This window comes from Haliaeetus albicilla, chromosome 3, assembly GCF_947461875.1.
Source record: "Haliaeetus albicilla chromosome 3, bHalAlb1.1, whole genome shotgun sequence".
Classification (NCBI taxonomy): domain Eukaryota; kingdom Metazoa; phylum Chordata; class Aves; order Accipitriformes; family Accipitridae; genus Haliaeetus; species Haliaeetus albicilla.
The window spans coordinates 52,997,128-53,023,119 of record NC_091485.1 but is presented as its reverse complement, the minus strand read 5'-3'; the positions used below and the strand labels follow the sequence as shown (position 1 = coordinate 53,023,119).

At 40.0% G+C, this 25,992-nt stretch overlaps 1 protein-coding gene across 2 annotated transcripts; it reads right to left on the bottom strand.

The window, feature by feature from the left end:
• Positions 1-1,074: 1,074 nt before the first annotated feature.
• POP1 (POP1 homolog, ribonuclease P/MRP subunit) lies at positions 1,075-25,957 on the bottom strand. Of its 2 annotated transcripts, XM_069779749.1 has the most exons (16): positions 25,917-25,957; positions 25,647-25,786; positions 22,467-22,649; positions 21,464-21,639; positions 18,800-19,048; positions 18,158-18,245; positions 17,102-17,277; positions 16,223-16,473; positions 15,998-16,091; positions 15,088-15,199; positions 14,009-14,128; positions 7,455-7,570; positions 5,870-6,061; positions 4,818-4,972; positions 3,651-3,992; positions 1,075-2,828 (listed from the first exon to the last, which is right to left on the bottom strand). In XM_069779749.1, exons 2-16 carry the CDS (start codon positions 25,765-25,767, stop codon positions 2,165-2,167), a joined length of 3,039 nt encoding a protein of 1,012 aa, XP_069635850.1. In that variant the 5' UTR covers positions 25,768-25,786; positions 25,917-25,957; the 3' UTR covers positions 1,075-2,164. The 2 variants fall into 2 exon arrangements, with proteins under 2 accessions (XP_069635850.1, XP_069635849.1); XM_069779748.1 differs by having other exon boundaries at positions 25,647-25,948.
• Between the last annotated feature and the right edge of the window lie 35 nt (positions 25,958-25,992).

Here is a 25,992-nt window from a genome sequence, read left to right as displayed (position 1 = left end):
ATCATAAATCAGAAATAGAGAATGGAAATCAAAGAAAAGTAACAGGAAGTGTCAAAATGAAAACCTGGCAGAAATTACCAATAGGAGGAAAAGAAAAAAGACTCCAGATGTTTTTTAAAAAAATAAAAACCTGGGAAAGATTCAGCGAACAAAAGATCTGCAAGCAGAAAAGAAAAAATGATAGCTTGGGTGGGGGGCTTCTCCTCTTTCTTTCTCACATACAAGCCAGGTCTAGGGAAGCAAGAAAATATGTATCTACTAAGAAGATGAGGGAGGCGAGGGGGGGAAAAGCCATATAAACATCACCTCCCTTCCTTTCTTCCCATGAAGCACAGCTCTGGAAACTCTGATCCTAGAAATATTTCAATCGGGCTTACAATTCAAAAGGTTCATTAAATACAGGATTATTACCACGAGAGAACTTGATCACGGCAGCCAGGCTGTAATGTTTAAGGGGCTCCTTATTCACACATACCTACAGGCTGCAGCGCTCACAGTCGCACAGCGAGGAGCGTGTGAATCCCAGCCCTGCGCAGCACCAAGCTTTTTCCTCTGGGGCCATCTGCCGGCTTTCGCACAGACGCATCTCAGGACATTTCTGGGGTGAAGATTGCTTTATCAGGTGCATCGAAGGTGAGCGTTGCTGGAGCCGTTCGGCATGATTTCTCATGGACCTGCAGTCCAAGCTGCGCTGGAGGCTGCATCTTTCCGTCCGACATGCCGCTGTAACTCCAACTAGCGCACAATTTTTAAACTGGTCTTCTGAAGACTTAAAAAAAAAAATCCTGCCCCACTTCCAATACTTCCCTTGCCCTCAGAGATGTTCTCCCCCCGTCCCCACATGTGTGCTATATTTAATCCAACAACGGCCCTAAATTTTAATAATTGTGGGGGTAAGGTACTCTAAATCCTTCCTCCAACAAACAACTCCAGCCAACATTAATCTATTCGCCTAAGACTTTGTCAAACAAAACCGTGAATGAGGGAATTAATTTGCAGACTGGTACTTACAAAGACAAAGTCATTAACTGATACATATTTAATTTCTTAAAGAATCAAGCTTAGTCAGTAGACTCCTGAATCAAGAATAGATTACATTTTTATTTATACATGATCATTTCAGGGTAATTTTACCAACTGGCATATATTTGTATCATGCTACTGCTAAACTACAGTGTATTATTGTAAACTTGTTTTCAAGCTGCTTAACTCAAGAATGGCTAGAAGCTTAAGGCTATTATTAAAAAAACCAACAAAACACCAAACCAACCAAACAACCCACACCACCCCAGTCAAATCAAACATCTTTCTCCCCTCACCGCTCCAGTATACAAGTTTTATGACTGTTTGAACAACATTCATAAACCATACTGTAACATGAAGAAACCTTAAATCCTAGCACATTCCATACAAAAATAATCTCATGTTTTAAGGAACCAAAATATCCCCTATTATTAACAGAAAATGTATGCTGACACACCAACAGCAATTTGCGTCTGAAAGGCTTATTACCTTTCAAAAAATAAGAGTTTTCTCTCCCAAACTAGAGAGACTGATACGCTTTCCAATTTTAAGAGCTCCAGTTGCTATAATTCAAGATTATATAGCCAGGCTATATTTTATTTGCATTTCATTTAAGCATAGAGCTTTTCCACCACAGTAAGTACTCTTCTGATTCCTAGGCTAGGTTTCTCTACTTAGCTCTGTTCCACTGCAGCCACATGTATTCAGACACAAGAAATGAGGAAAAGCCACTTGCTATACACACCAGTCCAGATCACATGCAGTTTCATGTGAAAGTGCACTGGAAGGTTACAATTCACCTGACCAAAAGATTTCTAAAAGGAAATTATTTTCTGTGTATTGTTATAGCATCCACTACTCTGAGGTGAAAGATGAACAATATGCTTCTTTAAAGAAGATCATGATAATGGATGCGTTACTGTTAGAAATCCTTAGCAATGCAGACATCAAAAGTAATACTAGGTCTGTTTATGCATTAGTTAGTTTCATGAATAATGCTACAAAGCTTTTTAATTATTTCATAATCCTCAAGACGTTGTTGGGGCTCAGAATCACCTCAAATTTCAGACATATCAGAAAGGCCACAGAAGACAAAACAGACATTCTTTGGTTTTGGCATTCTACTGCATTGCAATGATACTTAAACCTCAATATTAAGTCTTGCAAATCTGTACTGTAAAGATGCTGGAGTTCTTAACAAAACAAGCCCTTTTTTATCTGCTGGCTGTTTGTGTAACATATAAAGTAACCCCGTCAAGCTAACAAAACCCAGTGCTTCTCCACAGCCCGCAGCCAATGAAAAATCCCCTCGAGTAACATATCCCAAGAGAGTTCTGGAGCAGTGGGAAGTAACATCTGGGAGAGCGTCTGACCAAAGACCAAGAATGAGGTCTTCATGCTCCTCAGTTGTTTCTTTATCTGGAACGCTTGGAGGGTCACCTTCTAGAGCCTTCGTGTTATCCTTTTTCTTCTTCTTCTTCTTCTCCTCTTTTAGCTTCTGTACCTTGTGCTTGAATATATCACGATGTTTGGGTTCTTGAGGACCACAGAAGAGTCTGTCTTTGCTTAGATGCAGCAAGTCATCTTCTGTCGGGATGCAAATCATGGCATGTAATTCAGGGTTCCCTTTTCTCAAGAGGGACAAGTTGACCCATACAAGAGCCCTTGGATAGCTCATCAAGATTGGCAAAAAGATGTCTTCAGTCATATCCTTCTGTCCCAGTCGAGAAATAAGGCGGACTCGCCGGTCTCTTCCAGCAGTGGGATAGCACCAGGCTGATAACTGCATTAGTAGTTTCTCGCTCCTATTAAAAGTTTTTAAAATAAACATCAAGGATAGCTGTTAACAAGTAGTACAACAGAAATCCAGCGCCCTGCATATTTGCAAAAGCATGATTAAAAAAAGCCCTGGGACTTTCTGTAACCTTCCAAGCTGGTATTTGTATTACTCTTAGCACAAAAAGAACCTGGGTGAGTGGAATTCATGTGTGAGGCTGTTTCTTCAGAAGGAGACATTACTTGTTAAAACCCCCAAAACTTGTTAAAGCACAAATGCTCTAAAGCCTTCAGTGACATTAATGCAGTCCAGAACTGCCAACATTTTCTTCCCCTGATAACTACACAAAAATGAAAGACCTGCATTCAGGCACTTTCCAAACACTGTTGCTGCCCTCATGCGTTGCATTGGAATGCAGGGGATTCTCTATTTTCTTTATAGACCTTTACTAAGTAGTGCAAGAACCACCTGTGGTGATGTATTAGAAAAGAGAATGCAAGCTCATTTACATAGCAACAGCTTCAAAAATCACAAACATGAGCCTCTAAAAGCTCCATCTGCCTGGAAGCAGACAGAATATGCCAACTCCAAGAACACACTAAACTGAAGAGTGTTAAAATTTAAAATAATTCAAGAAATTGACTTCATCCAGTCACCAAGTTTGCTGGGGAAAAGCAGAAGGACTTCCACTCAACAGCAAATTCTGATCCACAACAAAACAATTTAATCTCCTCACTGTATCTGGATCAAATAATTTTCTCATCTAAATAATCACGGCTGAGGTCTTTCCCAATTCAGTAATTCCCAATAAAGAAATAACACCTCACACATGTATATAAATTTGACATACCTGAGAACAATAAAGTCATTTGTTGTCATAGTTTCATCTCTCTCACCAAAGTCTTGGGTGCCTGTAACATCCTCTGTCTTTAGGGCACCTTCAGAGCTTGTTATTTCCATGGTCTCCTCTGCCTCACCAGTCTTGGGGGAAGCTTCTTTGACCACTTCTTCCTTGGGGTAATAAAAGCTATGCCCTTCAGTTGCACAGCGCTCACGGTGTGGGGAAGAAGGTATAAATTCTCCTGAAGCTTTCATTCTTACTTCCCAGTTCTTTGTCAGCTGCCCCCAAGGACAGACGAAAGGGGACAGAGTGCCCAGCTTGACATAATTTGCCCTTTTTGCAGGTGGACGTCTAAATGATAAATCAAGTAGGTAAGAATATTTGTTTCCTGGGCCCTTATTCAGTCCCTAGCACTTCAAAAGGCTGTCTACTTTGTCCTGCTGGCCTAATAATGTTTTCTATTTTCAAAACCAAGTATTTAGAACAGCAAGTTAACTGTGCATTCCCTTTGTAATCTCATTGAACAAGAATTTTATAGTTATACTTCTAGACAACGCTGCTGTATTTCTGACCACCATATCCTTTCAGCCATGCTGGATATTTCTATCTCCTGTTACTGACATCACCACCTTTTCCTCTAAACTTCTCCTACTTCCCCCTCCTAACAGGAAGGGGAACGGACACCAGTTGCTGCAAAGGACACTTCTGGTTACTCCATACTCATGGTTACAAATTCTGTGTTTATTGTAGTGAAAATGAAGGCAAACTTCAGAATACCTGGTATTTAAAAAGTGAGCACTGAAATATACATCTTCATTCATTTTATTCTTTAACACTTATTACATACTTGATGTTCTGCCTTTGCCTTCTCCCACCTCCTCCCTCATCTGCTGCTAAGGGAGCTTGAAACAGCTTTGTTTATTTTATTGTTATGCAGCCTTGTTATAGCCTTATAACTGAGCATATCTCTGGGAATAGAAGGTTTTAGTTGATTTATATGCCCTGTTAAGCAGAGCTTTTCTGTTAAATATATCTAGGATTCTTTTCTTTTTTATAACACTAGTGAAAGATCTCACTAAAGTCCAAGTCTAAATGAACACAACAGATAATTAAGGGAATATTTTAAGCAGTATTCATTTTTTTCATTCTTGCAATCAATTTTTAAGTTAATATTACCGTTTGAATTTTTCAAGAAGACTGGTTTCCAGTTCTTTGGCAAACTGCATTCCTGCCTGGCAGTCTGGGAAATCATTTGGAGTGTGAGGTGTTCTTTGATATTCAGAATGTTTTAAAGCCTCTTGCAAGCCACCGACTCGTACACCTCGATATATCTGTTATAAAAACCAAAACCCAAAAAAGCAATGTTTGTACTGATTCCAGGCTCCTAACTGAAACAAAATATTAATACTCCAGAAGCTACTGCCTTAGAAAATGGGAAGTCTGTCACTTTATCTTTCAAAAAAAATAAACTTAAGTATGGTTTTCACAGTTCTAGATGCTCATTTCAACAAAAATCTTAGTCATGCTCTTTAAATTTAATTCTGAAAAGCTATCAAAAAAACTGAAGAGAATTTCACAGGTTCTGACCTTGTATGTTGCCAGCAATGTTGTATTACTTCAACAAAGTCACTGCCCAATGTATTTTAACTATACAATAGGTATCACTACAATTAATCCCCCTGCACGTTCAAAAGCATAAATTCAACTGTGGACATTAAAACTGCCATTTAAACATTCAAAGCAGAACGCTCCAAACAGCACCACAGGAGTATTCAAGCTTAATTCAAACTTTGTGTTTCAAGCTTTCTCTCAAATCAGAGGCAACCAATTTGTTGACAGAGCGGTGGAGATAGCCAAGCTGGAAATGGATTAGCAGCAGGCATGAAATGATTTCTCTTTAGAGGCATATGCCTGTCAAAACACAAAACCAAAGAGCTACAGGCATCAGCTTTCCCTCCTTACTCCCCACTCTGATTCCCTGCTTTAGAGTGTCATGTGGGCACAGTTATACCCAACAGAAGATATGGAAAGCTATTGTTTATTTCTAAGATTTTAAGACCAAGCCTCTGTCATCAACCAGTTCATACACCCTCATTTAAAGTGGGATTTTGATCCTATAATTGTGAATTGGTTACACAATGTGAAGTATACTCTCTGAAATTGATTATTTTGAACCAAATTATATAATTTTTCATATTTACTTGCAATTTGCAATGAAAGTCACTTACAAAAGGAATCCAGAAAGCCATGCCCCAGCCCTTTGGGAGATAGATATCCCAGCCACTCCCCCATCCTGGTCGATCTTCTCCAGCCATTTTCCCTGGCTGCTGCACCAACAGTATGGGAATCTTAGATTCACAAGGACCCAAATCAAGGTGTGATCCAGGTACCAGTAATTGAGCTCTCATATGGTTTAAATCCTGAGGAGGAGGAGACATTTCCCATAAGTTAGTAACCATTTTTCCCTCTTCCAGATACCCATCCAAGATACAGAGAGGAGGTGAGCTTATAACTAGGAAAAATACACTAGTAATATGCTACATATTTGAACTGACCTTCATTGAGGCATGAAAAATGTTTTTAGAAAAAAGTACTAAGCACCCTTTTTCTCCCCTTCTTACTTCCATGACCTTGATGGAGAGCAGGTACTGAAACTCACAGCAAAAATGTACAGCACAGATGAAGGAGGAAAAACAAGTATTGCAACTCGATATTTATAGATTTGTGCACCAGACTAGACTGAACAGGTGCTTTCAGACAGTCTGTCAATACATGGAGCAAATCTGAAATACATCCAGGGAGATGGGAAGAACATTTGGTCATGAAACATTTTCACACAAAGCATGCTGGCACCAAGGCTTTGTCAATCACCAGTTGTTATATTTCATTGTACCACATTAAGAATACATTTATAAAAAAATAGACCATCAGACTGCCTCTTTATGTGTCCTTTCTGCATCAGCTGTTTTATACGGTAAACATTACGTTTTATGACAGCATGAAGAACGCTGTCATGTACAAAAAGACTGTGCTAATAACTGTTATGTGCTAGTGTAATATTTTGTAAGTACTCTGCTTTTTTTACACTATGTCAGCCAGTTTGAAAGAGCACAAAACTAATTTTCATAAAAATTAATTTTCATAAAAAGAGTATTTTCATTAGAGAGATGTTTCTGCCATACAAATATTTTCTCTTTTTAATTACAACGATACCGAAAGTTCATCGCCTCTTGTGACTAAATCACCTTTTTATCCATGCATTTTACGGTTTGCTCCTCCATTGCCAATGGAAATGTCAAGACAGGAGATTTCAAACCTGTAATGGCACATTTAAAGCTCTCTAGATATTCACAGTTTATTGCCCAGAACGCCCACAACACAGTGGGCTGCAGTTCAGAACCAGAGGGATTTATTTCCTTCCAACTTCCGCAAATCTTTTGTCAGGAGAATCGTCCTGGCTATGACTGAGAAGTGAATGGCCAGCACTCCTCTGTGCCACTTCATCCCTTTTATCTGCTGCACATGAGTCAAGGTGATGTAGGAAAATCCAACTCCAAACTGTTCTGATAAATAAACCTACAACTATTTAGTCTGTAGACAATCCAATAAAGCTTCCTTTTAATTGAATCATGAACAATGGTTGTGCAAGAACATTACACAAAGGCTACAAAATAAACACTTCAACTCAGCAGCTAGATACTATGACATTAGGAAACTACTGCTCTTGGATTTATACAAGTTTCAAGAGTCTTGCTATATGGACTTTATAGACCATTAGACATTTTCTCCATGGCAATCCACCTTCTTAGTTACCTGCTCCGAGATTTTATTTTCGGTGACATTCTTGCAGATATCCTGGTCCCAGATAAAGCTGTGTGCACAGTCTACAGGTACACCCTCCAGGTACAGCTGCCTAACTTTATCATTATCTACAAAAGAAGAGAATCTTCAAACAAAATCAAAACAATTCTTGTGGCTCAAGTATCAAATTACCAAAACCACCCCACTATCATAAGTACAATGAGCAGACAACTAAGGAAACAGACTATTAGAAGCTTAACGAACATCATTGCTTCTGGAATATCTTACTATCGCATGTTTTTCCAAATACAAAATATGAAGTAAACTGTTAGTTTTAGAAGCATTAACCCGGCATTCTCTTACAGGCATTTCTTATTACAAATTACATCACCTTTGTCAATGTAAGTTACATCTTCAGCATGGCACGTTTAATATTCTGGAATTTGACCTTTCAGGCAGAGTGTGAAGCTCAATGGGTTTGGTGAAAATCAGAAAGAGCAACATTACAAAGCCTGAAATAAGTCCACCTAAGTAAACTTGTAAGAGAAGCCAGGCTGACCTTTAAGAAATGTACATATAAGAAATATTTTTATGGATATGACTAGCATGCAACTACTTATTTAGCACTAGCTTCCCACTCTGGATCTTTTCAGGCTCTGCACTTCAAGGAAGGGACTATTCTTTGCTTATGCACAGACCAACAGTTGTATGCATTACTGAAGATAAATAACACTTCTATCTTTAAAACTGATTGTTGAAGTATTAAATAACCTAACTCTTCTTCAGCTTTGCAGTCTAACCAAAGCAGAGAAAATGTATACCTACCTTTAGTGATCTATGGATTAAAAGCCTTCAGTGTACATTATGTAATGCATGCTGACCCATATTTTAAGTAAAATAATTCTTACCAATAAAATGAACTTATTAATAGTTCTGTGATTAAAACTTATAGGGACTGCTGCTCATTTTGTCATCTACAAGGGATTACATATTAAAGGAACATAAGGTGTTGGGGTTTGTTTTGTTTTTTAAATCACTTAGTATTTCAAAAGAAATTCAGCTAATTTTTCCAGTTAATGTTGACAAAGACTTTGAGCACAGAAGATATTGATTATTCAGTGGTACTAACAATACAATAGGTACTGCCAAACATAATTGCAATAATGATTTATTTAAAATCTATAATCCTTAAGATGTCCACGCTACCAAGAGTTGCAAAATCCTTCAAAAGAAATATTAAATACAGCAGCATTCCTGACAGCTTGATGGTGTTATTAAGCTGATACTTGCTATGCATTCTTGCTGATGAGTTACATTTACATGAGAGGAAGAAATACTGAAGAAATTATCAGATTATGGTGGCATTCCTTCAAATTAAGAACGATACAACTGCAAAGGAAATCCTTGCCAATTCCCTGCCAACTAAACCAGAAGAATTCCTTCTCAGGCTAAAAATTAAGGACAGGAACCTGAGCATGAACCTAAAAGAAGCTCAACACTCCTAGAGGCAAGGCACAAAACCATGTGTAGGGCTGGTGAGGAATTCCTTCCTGACTCTTACAGATAACCAAGGGGGAAGGGCACATAATTACAAGCAAACCTAAGATAAGGAAAGTGACTTTTCCATCTTCTGTACAGAAAGCATTCGTGAACACCAGAATCTCTTCCATGTTAAATTATTTAAACATGTTCTAGTTTCTTCAACTGTAAATTATTCACTGTAACTTTGTCTGAATTTTTTTTACCACTTCTTTTTATTACTACAGTTCAGGCAGTTTATCCTTGCCATATTCTTGGAGCTCTTTACAATTCCTATATTCTATAATGGCATGAATATGTTTTTTTCCACTTTAGAAAGCCCTTTTAAGTCAGTCTCTTTCCATCACCACAGTCCATCCAATATCCTCCTCACCACCCTAAAATATCCTTCTCTGACTTAGTACATTCTTTCTCGTTGATCCCCATTGAACTTGGAGAATTTAATCTCTCTACTAAGCATACTATAATTCAAATCATAATCCCAAATCCTCACACCAGTTCTCTTATTTCTTACCTCTCTCCTGTTTTCTTCAGTCCACATTTTAAGATTGCTGGGGAAATAACCCTACTGATGAATAAGTTGCTGATGATAGTAGAAGTAAGACGTTAGAGCTAGTAGGAAATAGGGAGTTGTATTACTAAGCACACAAAGCTCAGAGACAATCAGCACATTATCTCCTTCTGCTGGTGTCAGGGGTTGGTGCTTAGACAATAAAGGCAGATAGAGGAAGGTTTTGTTCCATTTCAAGCTGTTGTTCTGATTCGCATAGCTGATTATCTTAACAGTCTTAGAAGACAGGCCTAAGAGCAAGAGTTCTAATTGAAATTTTTCCCTCCCTCTGTGAGGAAACAGCAGTAAAAGCAAAAATATAAGCACTGCTAGGGAGCAGTTTCAGAGCCATACATATGCAGGGGTGCATGGTACCAGGACAACTGATGCCAGATACCTAAACCTCTGTGAGCGGTGCATTTACAGGCAAGGACTCAGGCTCTGTGTCTGCATTCTCCCTCTATGCATCTCATTCACTGATTGTTTAAAAGCTCCACTGTTGAGCAGTTTTTAAGGCAATGGAATTCACATTCTCCCATAGAAGACAGTAAAAGCGTATCAAAATGTCAGAAGTGTACTTTAAAATGGAGAAAAGAACAGCACTAATTTGCAGCCTTGTAAGCACTGACTGCTTACTGGGAGTCTTGACTTCCAGAAGGCATAAACCTGCTGAGAAGGCAGTGAAAAGTGATTTATTCACAAAATTTCTATCCCCCAGCCTGAAGAAATGAGGACAGTTCTTTAATTAAATCCCATCAGCACGTGTCTATAACACACAGCTTGCACACACGCATATGCATTCAGGAGTGAGAGTAACTGGGCAAGACTGAAATTACCTTTGATTTGTTAGCATGTCACTCACAAGGGGAAAACTACACAGGCACATCTTAGAACAGCATTTTAAAAAAAATAAAAAGAGAGATGGACAGATGTGTATCATTTCACAGATTGCATGGATGACAATCTACAAGCAAAGATGATGGCTGTAACTTACCTAAACTATTCACTCATTTGACAAACAATGCAACTTTTTAAATTAGTAGATTTCCTAAGAAAATCTGTTAGCTTTTATACAACATTAAAGAACAAGAGAAGCTAAAGCACATACAGAATCTGCTAACATATGCAGTGCCATTTCAATCTTACTAATACTAATCCTAATAGTATTTGAATATCCGGGAAGCAAAAAGGGGAAAAAAAAAGTTTGGAATACAGCAAGGGTTCCTTTTTATTGCTCAGTCAACATGACATGTCATTAAGGCAAATGAATGACTACTAACATTTCTTAAATAAAGATCAGCTCACTATATTACCACATCTCAGTAAGGTTACAACAAAACCAAGGCTCAGAAAGTTTATGTCGTTCTAAGGCTCAGAAAAAGATTTCTTCTTACAGAAGGGGCAAATACCACCCAAATGGAATTACAGATCTTAGAGAAGTCTATGTTTTTCTTGGGTGGGTATTACTGTGGAAATGTTGGTAATACTATTGCTGTAGTGATGTATACTTATGTGCCATGATTAAATTCCTTCCAGTTTTGGTTAAACAAATTGCCCTTCAAAAAAATTGAAGAGGAGTATAGTTCCATTCCTGGGTCACTCTTGACAAAAGAACCAGTAGAATGAGGGGACAGAACTGATTGGAAAAATGCTGGCAAAAATGCTAAATCAAACTAGAATAATCTTTGGGAATATGTTGCTTTTGATGAAATTCTTGCTGGATATTTCAGTAATCTGAGTCCAAGTGTGGCCAATAACAGGGTCCTGGGGAAGAGTACAATACTAGAATCAGTATGTAGTGTGGCATTTCCTTACTCTGCCAGTTCCTAGCCACTTGTGGCTTACAGACTTTTTCAGTTAGAGGTGATTCTTTTGCACTGAGTGGCCTTCGGTAGGCTCTCCTTCATATATTTAACTGATTTTTTAACTCCTGCAAACCTGCCAGGTAATCAGGGAGGCTTATAGGAAAAAGGAATAAATCTAATTGGCATATAGAGGCAGTGAAATATGCAACAAGACCCCACACTCCAAGGGGATTACAAACTAAGCTGACAGAATTCAGGAAGACCTTACAATGGATTCTGAAACAGTGAACAGTGGCAAGAAAGCATAATGCTTGCATAGAGGGAACAGATTACACATAAAATGCATTCTACACAATAACTGATTATGTCTAGGCTTCCTCTCATTAATACATATGCAATTGTACTTTTTCTTTCAAAACCACCAAGAATTAAATGCACTTGAATGCTTTCCCCTGACTAGAAAAATTATAAAAGCATCCAAGCTTAATAATCTAACATGGATTAATTTTCTAGAAGTATTTAAAAAAAAATTAACTTCTCTGCTTTTAACTACTTGAACAAGGAGGCCCATTAAGGCAGAGATATAGCACAGGTAGTAGCTGTCACATAGTCAGCTACAAAATTAGGTTAGGAACAACAGTCTTTGGAGAGTAACAATAGCCTCTCTTTCCAACTAACACCTAGGAATACTCAATGAGGGAGACAGTAGAGCGGCAGTTAGACCTCAGTTTTGAGTTTCTCAGGTAGGACAGATGAACTACGATGCCACAGGATTCCCCCACTGCACACGTAATAGCAGAAGATTGTGAATGATCATGTAACTCTTTCCATACAGCATTAGGAAGTCACTCAGGTGGGAAATGTGGAAAACAGCAGCCACTTTCCCTGCTGAACCATTAGTCCTTCCTATTCTCTCCTTAACTGCTTCTTGTAGGAGGGCTGCCCTCTCCTTTTCTACTCCCTTACCATGATGTCCTTTTGATTTTCTACTAGAAGACAGCTGTATTGTCTGTCATCTTTCATCCTTCTGCCTACTCAACTTATTTAGTAGTATGTAACATCAAGTCCTTTAGCAGAACCTAAATTAGAAGGTATCATGCAGTTTACCTTTCCTTGCTAGCTGAACAAGGACCTTCCCCCTCTCCTGAATAAAAGTCAGAGAGGACAGATGCAGTTTTAAGTTCATGATGAAACAAAAAAAACACTCAGAAGTGAACCAGAAAGCAACACTAGCTTTTCTGAATGTTTGTGGTTTAGAAGACTTTGCAAGTGAAGGATAACACCAAGTAGAAAGATCTTGAAGATGTCCATTTCTAGCCAGGCAAAGGAAAAAAGGCATAGGTATTTTCTTCCTCTTGACTCCCTATCTTACATCATTACCTCTTTACATTGGCCCTCCTTCCTGAGGGACAACCAGCTCTGGCAGTGGGAGAGAAACTACTATGAGATATTTGCAATGCCTAGATGCCTTCTGCTGATCTTTCCTTCTTGAACACATCTTCATAGACATGACAAGCAGAATGAAGGGAGCCAAATTACTTCTTGTAGTTGCTAACTCCTCTACCAGCTCAAACCAGTACCTGTAAACAAGTGCTATATAGCTCACCTTACTTCTCAGCAGGAAGGAACCAAAGTAGAGGTCATGTATGCTGCAGCATTTCCAACAGGAACATTAATGATGACAAAGTTAGCTGAGCAGAACTAATTAACAGGAGAAAGGCTGTTCTAGATACAGAGGGTAGAACAGGAGGAGGTAAGAAAACCCAAATAACAGAGAGCTGTGCAGAGAACTAAAAGGCAGTAACTGAAATAGGTGTTCAAACTGATTTAAGTAAAAGGTAAGACTAGATTATTCTAGTGTCTTGTAAACACACCACCAAGGAAATGAAATATTTTCAAGTCTTGGGAACCTTCAACTTGTCCTATTTGCTACTGCTTGCTAGCTGGCTATTATGTTTCTCATATTAGGTGAGGCAGTATGTGTCCAGTCAACCTAATTGGAAATGCCTACACAGCACTATACAGAAGTGCCATTGTATACTGTATATGCTCTTGCACATTTTTCAAGGACATTCACATTCAACTGAATTTGAATTTTGCACTGAAATATCATGCAAGTCAGCATTGAAACCAAAGTTTCAGAAGTCATGCTTGCATGTTTCATTTTTTAACATAACCAGCGTCTTAGCCATCTGAAATACTAATCTTGCAATGGTAATTTTTTTTTTTTAGTGGAATCGCAACTTTCATCATTGTAGGACTATCAACCAGAAACAGCAGATAACTTCTTGGAAAGATAAACAGCATCAGGAAGACTAAACACCAAACAGAAACTTACTAAGTAGCTTTTAGCACCTGGTTGGCCTTGCCAGGATTCGAACCTGGATCATCTGTATGGTCAGACAGAGGCTTCCACTGAGCACAAGACCAGCTTTGGTGCATGTCCCTCCCTCACAACTGCTATTCTAAAACCTATGCAACTTTCAAGCTGTTTCTGTTCTGCCGGGGGTGTGGAAAGGGGAAGAAAACATTCTGAAATCAAATGCTAGAGGAAAACAGCAAGAGCCAAGCAGTAGAAGATGACAGTAAATGAAAACAAAAGTGTAGAGAGAAACTGAATCTCTTGCCTTTGGCAGTTCCACCAGATGCATAATATAAGCAAGGCATTTTACCTTGGTATTTTTCAAAGTCTGGCACGGCTTTTGTCTTCTTTTTTGGCAAATTGACTCGAGGATCTCCAACAGTGAGGCCCAGTATTGTACCTGGTGGCATTTCTGATGGTGAACTTATCCCTTTAAAAATACACAGATGAACATTGCCATGAAACCACCAATTAAGTTGTGATCTTTTTCTGCACTACTATTTTGTGCATTTTTGCCTGCAGGGATGTGACACCCCTGTAAGCCAGAGAAGCAACCCAGAGTACTCAATTTAACATGTTCTGAAAACTCGTCAATGCTTGTTAAATGTCCAGTAAGAAAAGACAACAATAGCAGCAAGACTTAGTTTGCAATTACATTTATGCTAGCGTAGAAGTGAGGTCACTCTCACAACTTACAGACTCAATTCATCCTTTGCATTTGGCACATATCTTAAAAAACAAACAACCTTTGTTTTATACTTGTCTTCCAGAAAAAGGAAATGAAAAAGTCTTTTTTAAAAGTTTTACCTCATCTCTGCTTAACTGCCTCACATTGGATAGCTCGAGTATAGTGTGAGATCTACCAAACACAGTTCCTTACCTGCTTCAGTGCTAGAAAGTGAGGAAATGGTGTTAACTTTACGATACTTTACAACTCAGCCAAATACACAACCGTTCATTAGAAACAAAAATATATAAAGCAAGGTATAATACTTTCACCTTGGGTAGGAGCCTACCATTTTATCTGTGGAGGTATTGTACTACTTATTGCCTTAATTTGGTGTGTATGGGGGGAGAGAGTGAGAGTATATGTCAGACTGTATATACCATCAAAAACCTCAAATGTAAGTTCATGAAGATAAGAAACAAGATTCAGTTTATCTATTAAAGAGTTTGGACTACACAGAGGGTTAAAATTCCCAATGTAACATTTCTCATAGCTTTGACATGTCACGATAATTACCCAAGCACACGCTCAATGGCATCACTCTCTTGATCAAGCAAAAAATAAGCTTTTCCAAATGGAAGTCAACTTATTAGCATGCCAGTTTTGACCATTAGAGTTTAAGAGTTTCCCCTTCCTCCCATAGTACCCACATGCCCAAATACCTTCTAATAGTTCAAAGATAGCACTTTGACGTTGATGAAGAGATACTTTTTCAGAGTCCTTGCAGTTTTCTACCCACCAGTTATTCAGTTCTGTCTCTGAATCCGCCATCTCCTGGAAAACATCCACCATCTCTTAATTAAACTCAAGTGGTTATTCAGTATTTTCTATCAGTATGAACTCACTCTCAGTTTGCCTTGACCAGTACAGTCACTTTCTTCCTCTTCAAGTTTCAAACCAAAATCATTTTTCCCTGATGCAGTCTATTCCTATACTCCACTTTACAGTAACGCCCAATAAGCTGTTCAGTTTAACCTGTGTTCCAAAAATAAACAAAGCAATCCACAATGCTTCCTAATTCTGTGGCTAATTATTTCTTACAGAAAGACAGAGATTTCATGACCTCATCATGTTTGCTGCAAGAGACAAAAAAACCCCCATTAAAACCTCAGTGATGCTATGCGCCAAGAGGTGGACAAAATACTAAATCCTGGAGAAATTGCATGTTTGATTGAAAACACAAAAGTTTTCTATACCTTACATGTCTTTAGCTCTAGGTGCTCTAGCTCATTGCTCGAGAAACATGATCTATGGTTTGTTGAAGGGAATATGAATTATTCTGGACCTCTCAGCAGAATACACCACTACAGCAGAAACTACATAGCCTGCTCAACAGCACCATTGCTTCTATTTTCTTCCTACCCCCACTCAAAATCCAGATTGGAGTTCTTCCCGAGATCAGTGTTAGTCAAGAGGCTCAATATAGAGAAGCTAACAGAGTAGAAATACATAGGTTAGCCTTTATAATAAGTAAGGCTAGATAGTTTATGATTCTTTCTAGCAAAAACAAGCTTGCACATTCTAGAAACCTTATCAAAATTACAATAATATCCAAACTGCCAACTTCCTTACTGTTTGGAGAGAAGCAGCTTTCAAGGTCTCTGTAAGGACGGAGTGTGATAATGGGCCAATCAGGCGATATCTGAGAATCTCCATGGTTTTATCACTGAAACAGGAAAATTTCAGGTGAACGTACAATTGTGCAACACACAATTTTTTTCCCTACTACTGTTAAGCCAGAATTCAGCTATGTTAAGTGGCTAAGGGTCACAGTTTCTGACTCTACTATGAACAAACCTGATGACAATGCCAGTAGTCTGCGAGATCCAAGAGTAGGACTGGAATGGATCTCTAGTGCCGTCACCAATTATTTTTTTCACTGGCACAGCTTTTTCTCCTTCTTTATCCTCCTTCTTTCTTTTCTTGCCAAGGGTCAGAACAACATCCATTTGTTTTTGCTCTTGAATTGATGTTGCAACAGGCTCAGGAATATAGATTTCTTCAGGCTCTGAACACTGAAAAATTGCTTTTAACTCTCTCAGTATGTCCTTAAGAAAAATGAAAAGTTTGGATTAGGATGATAAGCAGTGCCTTGCAAAACTTAAGTACAGTTTTAAGAATTACACCTACTATTTTATTTGCCTATATGGATTTAAGAGAATAAACTTCATTCTGCTGAAGTCCACGACTTGCTAGCAACAGCTGAAAGTAATACTGAATGTTGCTAAGAATTTATTCTCACTCAAATTAACATAAGAAAAATTGCCAGCGCACAAATTTTTACTTTTTTTTATTATTTTAAAGTTCAGAGCTAAGTATTAGATTATGTTTATCTGTGATGAGACTAAACTTAGCCTGTTGGGGGTGCCAGTGGGACGGATGTGAATCAAGCAACATCATATTGCAAATGTATCCTGAAGCAAGTGAGACCAGAAAACTTTTAACAAGCTCAAACACCAGAAAAAAAAACCTCAGAGGCATGCACCTTCTGTGCAAGCTTTATAAAAATAAGCTGCAGAATATTAACATTGTTAGAGCAGAAACAGTCTTCTAACTTTTAATTCCTAAAGCCATGTATTATATCCAGCGCTTCTACACTTTTGAGAAGGTATCTTCAGCATTAAAAATGTACAATGCATAAAGAAATCAGAGTTCAACTATATAGAAAAAAAATACCTGTTTGAGAGCTGGATGCACCCAGATCCACAACTGTCTGTTTTCAGACCCATCCCTGGGTTTCCAAAGAAATGTAACAGGACCAAGCATATCCTCAGGATAGTGATCTGCTCGGTAAAGATTCAGGGAACCCTCAAATCTTCCAGACAGACAACAAGCCTCTTCAAATGTTAATCCTAAAGAAGAAGATACTTATTGAAAAACAAAATACTCTCTTGTTTAAAAAACAAAAAAATTGAAATTCAGTCTGGCTGCTGGGCTGCTAATGCTGTACCACAATTAGTTTATTAATAAGCAACTGAAAATAAGATCTAGTCCTAGGAGGAGACATTTTAATTATGTTTTTCAACCAAAATCACAACTCAGTATCAGCTGTGTTACTACTACTGAGATTGGTAGGATATTAAAAAAAGAAAAGGATGGGTCATCCTTTAGTCTATTCAGAATCTTTTTTGAACTTGTCGTGGTTTAACACTAGTCAGCAACTAAGCACCACACAGCTGCTTGCTCATTGCCTTGTCACCCAGTGGGATAGGGGAGAGAATCAGAAAAAAAAGAAAAGTAAAACCTGTGGGTTGAGATAAAGACAGTTTAATAGGACAGAAAGGAAAAAAATAATAATTATTATGATGATTATAATAATAAAAGAATTAGAACATACAAAACAACTGATGCACAATGTAGTTGCTCACCACTTGCCGACCGATGCCCAGTTAGTCCCTAAGCAGTGATCCACAACCCCCCCCAGCCAACTCCCCCCAGTTTATATACTGGGCATGACATCACATGGTATGGAATACCCCTCTAGCCAGTTTGGGTCAGCTGTCCTGGCTGTGTCCCCTCCCAGCTTCTTGTGCCCCTCCAGCCTTCTTGTTGGCTGGCCATGAGAAGCTGAAAAAGACTTGACTTGGTATAAATACTACTTAGCAACAACTGAAAACATCAGTGTGTTATCAACATTCTTCTCATACTAAATCCAAAACATAACCGTATACCAGCTACTAGAAAGAAAATTAACTCTATCCCAGCTCCAGGACAGAACTATATAAATTTTACCTGTGTCAATGCTACATATTCGTGCAAGTTGCTTCAGGAGCTCATTCTCTTTACCAGTCAACTCCAGGCAACAATAATATGATAAGTCCTGAAACAACAGGATAATGGTAAAGTGAGAATGACTCTTGAAAGTGAGCCTGGCAAGGAAGAACCAGACAGAACTTCACAATTTACACTGAAGTAGTAATTTTTCATTCACTAAAATTTGTGTCAAACAGAAAGAAGTCTTCTTTTTTAGCTTAAAATTGTTAGTTATAGGAAAGCTGTCAGGCATTTCTCATTTGAGGGCCAACCTGCCTCTCAAACCAACAGACCAAAAGGGACATGGAACAAAGTGCCTGTCTTCAATAGCATCCTGCTCAAGAAGATAATGCAGGGATTAACTGAATCTCTTAGATCTTGAGAAGACTCAAGATATAGTATTTCAGTCATAGTTACTATAAGACTCTTCTAAAGGTTCATCTTGTTCTCTGATACTCACCAACCTTCATTACAATTTTGAAATCACTCATTTCATACTTAGCAGTTATTAACTTAGCTGACAGAACAGTACTTCAAAGAGACACAAATATTCATTATAACTGAACAGTTGATTACTTCACCCTGGCAAAATAACAAAGAAAACAGATGTAAACGTGGTACCTGAAGAAGGCAGTGTTTTGTCATGGCTCGGTAACAAGCCCTGTAGCTCTTCTCCGTAGGGCTATTTCCTAAACAGTATCCCCACTTCTTTACCATATGAAATCTCTTTGCATGCCAAATATGTGTCTCCAGCCAAATATTCTTTCTTTGCCTGCGATTAAACTCTGCTACCAAATTTATGTGGCGCCTTCTAGCTTTGCGGCATTTAGTCTTTGACTGCTCTTTTTTTTGATGTACAGCTTTCTCTGCCTGTTTTTAAAAGAGAGGATATTGAAGTAAATCTCAAAAGGACAAACTTCTGTAGAAGAAAAAGGCTGACATAAGTAAGGATACAGAAAGCACTAGCATTAGGTTATACTTTATTCTTATGTTAGTTCTCCACAATTCTTGAGGCTAACTAACAGTTTGAAACTTTATACACAAGCCCCATCCACACAAGTGGATCGGGGTTTGACTGAAACCCATAGATAAACCAAAATGCCCACACATTCAGAAACTTACCAGTGAACAGTAAGATCTGCTACTTCTGTGTGAAGTTTTTGCCCAACATCAGTATATCCACAAGAACAAAAGAACAGGACATTAGGAACACCTGGAGATTTGAGCTCATACAGAAGCAGTATGGACTCTCGGACTGCCAGGTAGGACCCTAAGGATTCTACAATGTGTAGAAGTGAACAAGAAAGGACTGTGGTGATGTCTTGAACAAATTCCTTGACCAATACCCAGTCAAGGCCTAAATTATTATAGGTGAATGCATGGCTGGAGAGGAAGGCTTGACTCTCTCAATCAATGTTTGATTTGCCTTTTTGTGAAGAGAAGTGGTAGAAAGAAATAGGGACTATAAGACACACAAAAAAATTCTTAGGATGTCCTTTGTAAGCTCACCAAGGAACAGTTGACAATAGACCACTGGTTATAAGAATAACAAAGGAATGAGAATGCTAGAAGATCACTGCCAAGAGCACAGAAGACACTGAAGCAACCCATGAAATCAAAATAGAAATGCACAAAAAAATAAAATATGTTCCCATCAGACCCATCATTCCACCACCAAGAAGGCAATATAAGCCACTGGACCAATGGTATGTGACTGATTGGTTCAGAAAGACAATTAGAGAAAAAGGAATGTGGTATTGTAGATGAAAAATGTATGTCTTTAAGCTTATGAAGAGGTAAGAGATGGTCTAAGTAAATTTTTGGATAAAGATTGTCATGATAAAGGATCTAAGAAAAAGGAAGAAAATGTAGCAGAGTCAGGACAGTTAACTTTGAAGAAGCAGACTTCAAACACTGAAAAGTAATAGGCAGAACCTTTACAAAAGTAAATAGCACAGGAAATATGACAAGCTGTGACAAAATAGGAGACAAAACAGCCAGTACAAACACACAAACTACACAAAAAAACTGAGAAAACATAGCAGAAGAAATACAGCTGCACCAGGGCCAATTAAATAATCTCAAAAATCCAAGAATCATACAAGGAGTGGGAACAAGGATGGGAGAATAAGTGTGAGCATGTACAGAGAAGTTAGAAAGGCTATCATGTGAAAGAAGTTAAAAAAGCAGGACACAGAAGAACCAAGCATAAACATTAAAGAAATCCAGATTATTTAAGAAGGATAGAGCACATAACTAACTACACAAAACAGCCCGTGCCTTCCTCCTTCAGTTCTCAGAAAACAGGCCAAATTGCATCTCTTGTCACAACTAACAAAGCAAAAAGAATGCCAACCAGAGCAGTAAAAGAAGAAATACAGGTTATGAAGATCCAATAAAACATGCCCTAAGGAACACGTGAGAAGTACCCAAAGCAGTTTCTGAATTATGAACAATTATCTTCAGGAACTCAGGGTGGAGTGCATCAGGTCTCAAAGAACTTAAAAAAGACAATGCAAGGAAAATAGAATGCAAGAAATACACTCATCAGTCAACCTTAATACATAGAAAACTTACCAAGCAAACTCACTTGATCACTTTAAGAAGTGTCTAGAGACGATAAAGTGATCAATGCTAAACATCAGATATCCTGCTGAATCAATTTTTTAATTTTTTTTTTCAAAAACAGGAAAGCACGGTGGGCAAGGGGCCAGTAACTCCACAGGAGTGTTCTGACTGAGATACTGCCACAAAATGAGGGAGTTTCATGAGCAACCAGGAACAGTCAATTAGTAAGTCTTAAGCTGCACACAGCCTGCCAACAACTCCAGCGTACCTCCCACATTTGAGCTATAACACATGAACCATTGCACCAGTCATGAATGGGCTGTGCTGGCTTGAGGCTGGCAGGGTCACAGCCCACAGCTGTGGTGGGGTGCAAGGCAGACAAGTGTTACTGAGGACTCCTGGATCACCTGGGATCAATGCACTGCCTGAACCACCCCTCCTGCAGTGGACCCTTTCATCATCACTACTCTAATAACTTCTCAAGATGTCAAGTAATCACAAAGCCAAGTGGTTAGTGAGATCTACTTGAGCTGCCATCTAAAACTGAGGTGTTCCTGCTTTTTGAATCCAAATGTCAGTCAAAGTTTGAGAACCTGTGTACGCAGGGAAGTTTTGCAGATAAGCTCAGGTCTGAATATTAATAAATGTACAGCTGAACAACGTGCAATAGCTATGCCCACTACATAATTTATCAAATACTATAAAACACACTTATACCTCTTTCCTGGCAACCTCTTGGAGCCGCCTGGGTAGGCGTTTAATATTGTGACTCATAGCTCGCCTTCGCATATGCCTAGGTAGAGTCTGGAAAACTAGAGAGTTTGAAGACTTCTGCACAACTGCTTTCAACATGGCATTGATCTCAGCAGCACGAGCTTGAGCAAAGGTAGACACTGGAATGAAAAGAACTGCATCAGAGCGTGACAAGAGGCAAAGATCAAAGAAGGGGACACTACGTAAATTACTGAATTCCAGCAGAGTATTCCTAGTACATCCATCTAATGACTCCCTGAGATAAAAATACTGTACACTATTACAGAAGAAATTTCAATTCTTTAGACATTCTGAAGCTTACAGATATGGTTAAGCAAATACTTATACACAAATTATTCTGAAAGCCATGGTATAACCAACAAGTCCTATTTGCTTTAAGTACTTCTTTATTAAATTAGAGTAGCAATCTTTTCAGATGATATTCAGAGAGATGAAAAAAACTTCAGCATGGAAAAAAAGGAAGCAGTAATCATATTACAGACTGTTTTAAAATGATCAAATATATTGGTCTTGTTTTATGCTTATGGAAGTGTATCTACTATCAGAGCACTGCCACATTTTGAAAAGCTAATCCGCTCTCCTAAAAAAATGTTGTTAGATTAAAAGTTGTCTTTAACTCACATCATGGGCAAAACCAGTTTCACTGGCTACATTAAAAGCATATGACTCTCAGCACACATTTTGCTGGCAAACAAAAACCAAAATGCATATCCCTTATTACAAGTAAGTGCAACTTTTTAACTCAGAAGTCTGAAATGACTCATTGAACAAAACTGATCATTTATTCCAGCACACAACTACTTCTGTATTTTGGAGAAAATTAGGAAAAACAGAAGAACATAGCATCAGTTCTAATTTTTGCTCTTGCACAAAAACAGACAGCAAACTCAATCACCAGCAAGTTACCCTGGACACATAAATTATGACCTTTTTCTTATATACAAACCTGTTATGTATTTTGGCATTTCCTCAGAAACACTCTGGCATCCTCCTTGCCATCCTCCCCTTCCTCGGCCTCTCTCTCCTCTATTTTGCCCTTTTGGAAAATATTGGTCTTTCCTGTAAGAAGGCCCAGATGACTGATTCGAAAATTTCTGCTGATGATACTGCTGCTCAGAACGAACATCTCCTGGAGGGTTTAGAGATGAAAAGAGGTAACAGAAATGCAAAGTAGTTTGAGTAAGTGATAACTATGCACAGTCTTTCCTCATAAGATTGCATAGCACATTCCTCCTTTTATATTTAATATATGCACCTGAAAAAGCCATCAGAAATCAGAAGAGTTAAATTCTTTTTTATAGGAAGAAATAAAATTTTTGCACTGTCCTGCAGCAAGCCTTCAGTAGATTAAGTAACTTTTGCACATTCTGAAAATGCTACCCAATCCAGACTTTAACTTCAATACTCTATCAGACCCAATAGGAAAAACCTGACTAAAATTGGTCTATGCAACATCAGTAGTGATTTTTACTATTGTCTGTTCAGGGTTTTAGTACTAAACTGGCAAAGTTAATATTTTTCCCTCTTGCCCCTTTATTTTTTTTCCCATAAGCAAATGTATTCTTGTCTCACATGTATTTCTGTTACAGCAATAAATAAGGTAAGCGTGATACATATATGTTGGTGCAGTAAGTTACTCTTCTGGTACAGGCATTTAAATCAACATTGAAATTAAATAACTAAAGTCTACAGTAAGCTTCCTAAGGTACTGAAATACCTTTCAAGAGTGATAAGCACCTAACAGTACTTCAAGTTTAAGAGGGCCCTGAAGTCCATATTTAAAGATTAGTTTCTATTTAACCTATTCAGTTAAGTCTTGGTTAGATTTCTAGCACTACTTGAGATATGGTTCTCAGGCAGCTCATGCTGGACAACTGGACTAAGAAGGGCCCAGCCAGCCATTCCCACCACCCCACCCACTGCATCAAGATGAATGCTTGAGGGAACATGGGCCATACAGCTCAGGGTGCTTCTGTAGTGAAAAATCAACCTGTCTGTCAGGAGAAATGGGGTAAGAGATTAAAAAAATCAGTTTTCAGGTTGATCAGCTTCTTAAACGAGCCTATCCTGTTGTCCCAAAAATGCTACCATTGGCATGAGGAACAGCCAGGAGCAGATTCACCTCCAGTATCATCAATTTATGTGAACTTAAAATGGCAAAGAACCTCCTTTTTCCATTTCAAATCAGCACGAAGCTGAAGTTTTATGTTCAGCAGCAATGCTGTTGCAGCCCCGATGCAACCACACATCACACAGAACTTCAGTAATTCAAATGAAAGAATAATCTGAGGTGGAAACAGAACTTAGTTTTTCTGTGGAATAACTCCCTGATCTGGGTTCTCCACATGACTGAGAGCAGCACTGTCCAGACAGTGAGGTGGGTGAATGCGAGAAAGAAATAGCTGGGAGAGAGGGGTAGATGCTGCCTCAGTCAGAAAATCTGTGTAGACCTACAGCCCAAGTCAATCGTGGGAGGGTAACCTGACAGCAATTAACTCATATCACAAACACACCCTTTCACTACCACATTTGCCTAAGAATGGAAAAACTAAATATTTTAATCAGAAGATGGAAGAGTGTTTCAAAAGACAGTGACTGACTTAATACCTACAGAAAAAATAAGTTATTTCAGGTACTACCTAGATCCATAGTTTTATAACTACTATTTAGATTGTTGTCTCTCCTGTTTCTACAAAACAGCCCTGTAAAACTGAGATACTCACACTACAGAAGAACATTATAGGGATGAAAATGCATGCTATTCAACAGGACAGAAGAACATTACCACGTAATCTTAGAAGTTCCCTGCTACACATAAAGTTAGAAAAATGTGTTTAATCTGGCAATGCTCCTGTAATGATATTCCAAAATCTTCAGACAGGGCTGACCACAATTTGCTATGTCATTCTGTCTGCTTAGGAACTCTTCAGTCACCTACACAGACAGTGACACTTAAGCGTTTTTTTGTTCAACCACAAAGATGCAATTTGTCAACTTCTGAAGGCCTCACAGTAACAAGCCCTGCTCTTATGTGTGCTTTTTCTCCAGAAATAATATAGGTAACAAAATAAAAACATGAAATGGGGGGTGTGGGTGTGGAAATCAAAGTCCGATTGAAGCATACAGGACCCAAGTCAAAACACGCAGACTAAAAAAGCATCTGGCATACAGGTTGACAGGATCCTTCAGTCTTCAGCTGCAAAGGTTACCTGTGCACAAAATGCTCCAGCAATGACCTAGCAATACTGCCATTTTAGGGAAACGCCTTGCTGCCTCCTGCCAAGACTATTCCATAGATACAGGAACCACAAAGGCAAATAGGTTGGGCATGCTGATCTGATGGAAAAAACAGTGCATTTATCATAGGGACAGCAGGCTAAACCAGCTCCTCCTGCAGCTCCTAGGTCTGACAGAAAAGAGAAGGGAGGACACTGGGTGGGGTGTAACATCCAAATTAAGTTTAAGACGAGAAATCGCAGAGCCCGGAGAGGGATTCGTCGTGTAACCGATGGGATAACGCAGAGATGCACGTACTGACGAGATTTATGGCAGAACCAGAGCTAAAGGAGTCGACAGCAGGGGACCAAGCCCTGGGGCGCTCCCACACCGGACACGCCTCGCCGGCCGCCGGGGCTGAGGAGGGGGGGACACCCAGCCCTGAGGCCGGGGTGGGGGGGGGGAGCGGGACACCCAGCCCTGAGGCCGGGGTGGGGGGGGGGGGAGCGGGACACCCAGCCCTGAGGCCGGGGTGGGGGGGCGGAGCGGGACACCCGGCCCTGAGGCCGGGGTGGGGGGGCGGAGCGGGACACCCGGCCCTGAGGCCGGGGTTGGGGGGGGGAGCGGGACACCCGGCCCTGAGGCCGGGGTGGGGGGGGGGGGAGCGGGACACCCAGCCCTGAGGCCGGGGTGGGGGGGGGGGGAGCGGGACACCCAGCCCTGAGGCCGGGGTGGGGGGGGGGAGCGGGACACCCGGCCCTGAGGCCGGGGGGGGGGGGGGGGGGAGCGGGACACCCGGCCCTGAGGCCGGGGTGGGGGGGGGGAGCGGGACACCCAGCCCTGAGGCCGGGGGGGCACTCCCTCCGCGGTCACCCACCCCGGCCCTGGGCAGGGGGTCCCCCAGCCGTACCTGAGGGCGGGCAGCCTCTGCTCCCGCCGCCAGGGAAGGGCCCCGGCTCTGCGGGAAGGGTCACGCTAGCCGGCTGGTTCCTCATCTTCTTGGCCCGCTTCTTCTCCCTCGCCCCAGACATCTCCGGCAGGGCCCGCGGGCTGTGGGGAGAGGCCTGAAGACGGCCGGCGGGGGCTGCCGAGCCTCTCCGTAGCGAGGGAGAGGCGCGGAGGGGCTGGCGAGCGGTGCGGCCGCAGGCGGAGCGAGCGCCGGCACCGGCCCGGTACTCACCCGCGGCGCGGCCTCCACCCACTACACGCGGCCGCCAGAACCCTCGCACCGCGCATGCGCGCGGCGCAGCCGTACA